The sequence below is a fragment of the Apis dorsata genome, unplaced genomic scaffold (genome assembly GCF_000469605.1).
Source record: "Apis dorsata unplaced genomic scaffold, Apis dorsata 1.3 scaffold_396, whole genome shotgun sequence".
Lineage (NCBI taxonomy): Eukaryota > Metazoa > Arthropoda > Insecta > Hymenoptera > Apidae > Apis > Apis dorsata.
Genome location: NW_006263655.1, coordinates 311378 through 313495, shown reverse-complemented (window position 1 = coordinate 313495; position 2118 = coordinate 311378). Strand labels below are relative to the sequence as shown.

Here is a 2118-nt window from a genome sequence, read left to right as displayed (position 1 = left end):
CTATATATATATATATATATATATATATATATATATATAGCGTGTAATTATAAATAGTTTTGACATCATGTCATTGTTCGCGTTAACTTGCTTCAAGATAAAGTTACTACAAGCTACGACAAGTAGCAATCAGTGGACGCCGAATGATTCACGTTTGATAACTATCTGTAACGCGTTATATATAGTTTCGTTCGCGGGTGAATGAATATTTATCCTTTGTAATAAAGAGCGATGTTTATCTGTCTTTTATCAATTATTGCCGATTTATTTGCAACGCAGAGGCAAAAAGTGCAATCGTAATTAAAAAGGAAAAAGCGTAAAGAAAAAATGAAAAAACGAGAGAAAGCCATGGGGGAAAAAAGCGGTTAGAAGAAACGAAAAGAAGGGGAGAAGAAAAATAAATAAATAAAAAGAAGCGTAATTGGATCGTGGAAAAGGAATTAAATCCAGCGTGCTGTAAAGTCAGTGGGAATAGAGTGGAACTCGGAGAGAGATTACTCGACGGTCGCATTTCTGGTTTGTGGTAGAAAAACCGTGAAAGAAGCGCCACTTCTTCCGTTCGGTTTCGAGCGAATCGAGTGGTAAACGATATAAAAGAACGATAAAAGGACAGAGCGCGTGTTTGGCCGAGCATCGCGAATGGCGTTTTGAATTCCCTTTCGAGAGTAGCCGTGGCACGAGCGATTTGCTTCAGGCGACTTTGCGCCTCCTCGATGCGAGCAGAAGCTTGAAATCCATTAGTTCCGTTAACTTTCGAGACGAGGATCAACCACCTGCCCCGAAAGAGCATCGATCGACGATAAAAAGGATCCTCTCCTCGGTTCGATTCCGCTCCACGGAACACGCGTACTCGTTTCAAAAGCTTGTTGCGCGTGTATACCGACGATTATGACGCGGGAAATTGATGTCTACTACGAGAGAAAGTAAAAATAGCCGTCTACACACGTTTATGAAACGTTAAAATCGATGAAACTTGCATGCCTTGAACTGGAATATCTTCTTTAATCAATCGCCTCGTGACGCGCTCTTTTAACAATCTACACGTCCACAAACGCGTATCGTATATCCATTTAGAGCGTAAATCTATTCTTTAACTCACGTAAAATTCTCGATAATATTCTCTTGTATTCGTCCTATGTGTATACATTACTTTCACCCCGAACGTTCACCCCGTCGAAAAAATAATTCTCGAACGAAACGAAATATTTGGGAGAGGAGGGGAAGGGAGGGGGGAGAATAAACAAAGAAACAAACAAACAAACAAAAAAAAAAAAAAGATACATCGAAACGCGCGTATGACGGTAACGTCGGCGCGAGGCTGATCGATTATTCCTTAGCATCGGCTATTTTAAACGGAGCCACGCGTGAGCCTCTCCTCCTTCGTTTCCTAGAACGTTCGTATGAAATCGAGTCTGATCGTGAGTCATTCTCACCTATTCGCATTCTCCGTGTTCGATGTTTGATCCACCTTGTCGACGAGCTGGTAGGTACTTCTCGATTTCACGAGTATATCGTAGGACGTATCACACCCACACACACACACACACACACGGGCGCGCGAACTCGAAGGGGGTCACTCGAACGATCGAGAGTCGTGATCAGCGCACGCTCTGTAAGGACACTCTCGCCGTATCGGATTAATGAATGACTAGACTGGAGTGGAACTATGAATGAACACCGCATAGCACTAGAGTACTATATAAGCGTGCACGTTGTGGGCGTCTTCGCCGTCTTCTCCTCTCGGCCAATAAGATCCTCTTGCGGTGACTTGCACGCGTTCTAATAAGATTAAGTCTTCGACGCCGGCTTTTTCTCGGAAATAGTATCGGTAGTGCCTGTACCGATCGACAATTCAGACCGTCTAGTCGATCGCGTTAGATATCGCCAACATTTTCGTTTATCGCACTACCTATATTCTGACATCATTCTTCGTTCCTGTTATGATTTTATTTCCGATGTGATTCACCTCGCTTCTCCCATTATTAGTTATTGCAACTTTTTACCCAATCGATAACATTCTTTTTCCTTTTCTTTTTTTTTCGTTCGTTTAAACCATTCCTTTGATCTCTTTCGATTCTCTTTGATTTTTCTTAGAAAAAAGATATAATATTATTGTAA

At 41.8% G+C, this 2118-nt stretch overlaps 1 protein-coding gene across 1 annotated transcript in view; it reads right to left on the bottom strand.

Annotated features, from left to right (window-relative positions):
* Nucleotides 1-1798, bottom strand: part of LOC102680715 — a 22968-nt gene extending 21170 nt beyond the window's left edge. Inside the window, exon 1 of the mRNA XM_006619161.2 lies at nt 1434-1798. Within this exon, the coding sequence (XP_006619224.1) occupies nt 1434-1443 (10 nt within the window). The 5' untranslated portion in view covers nt 1444-1798. The remainder of the gene's footprint in view (nt 1-1433) is intronic.
* Nucleotides 1799-2118: the final 320 nt, after the last annotated feature.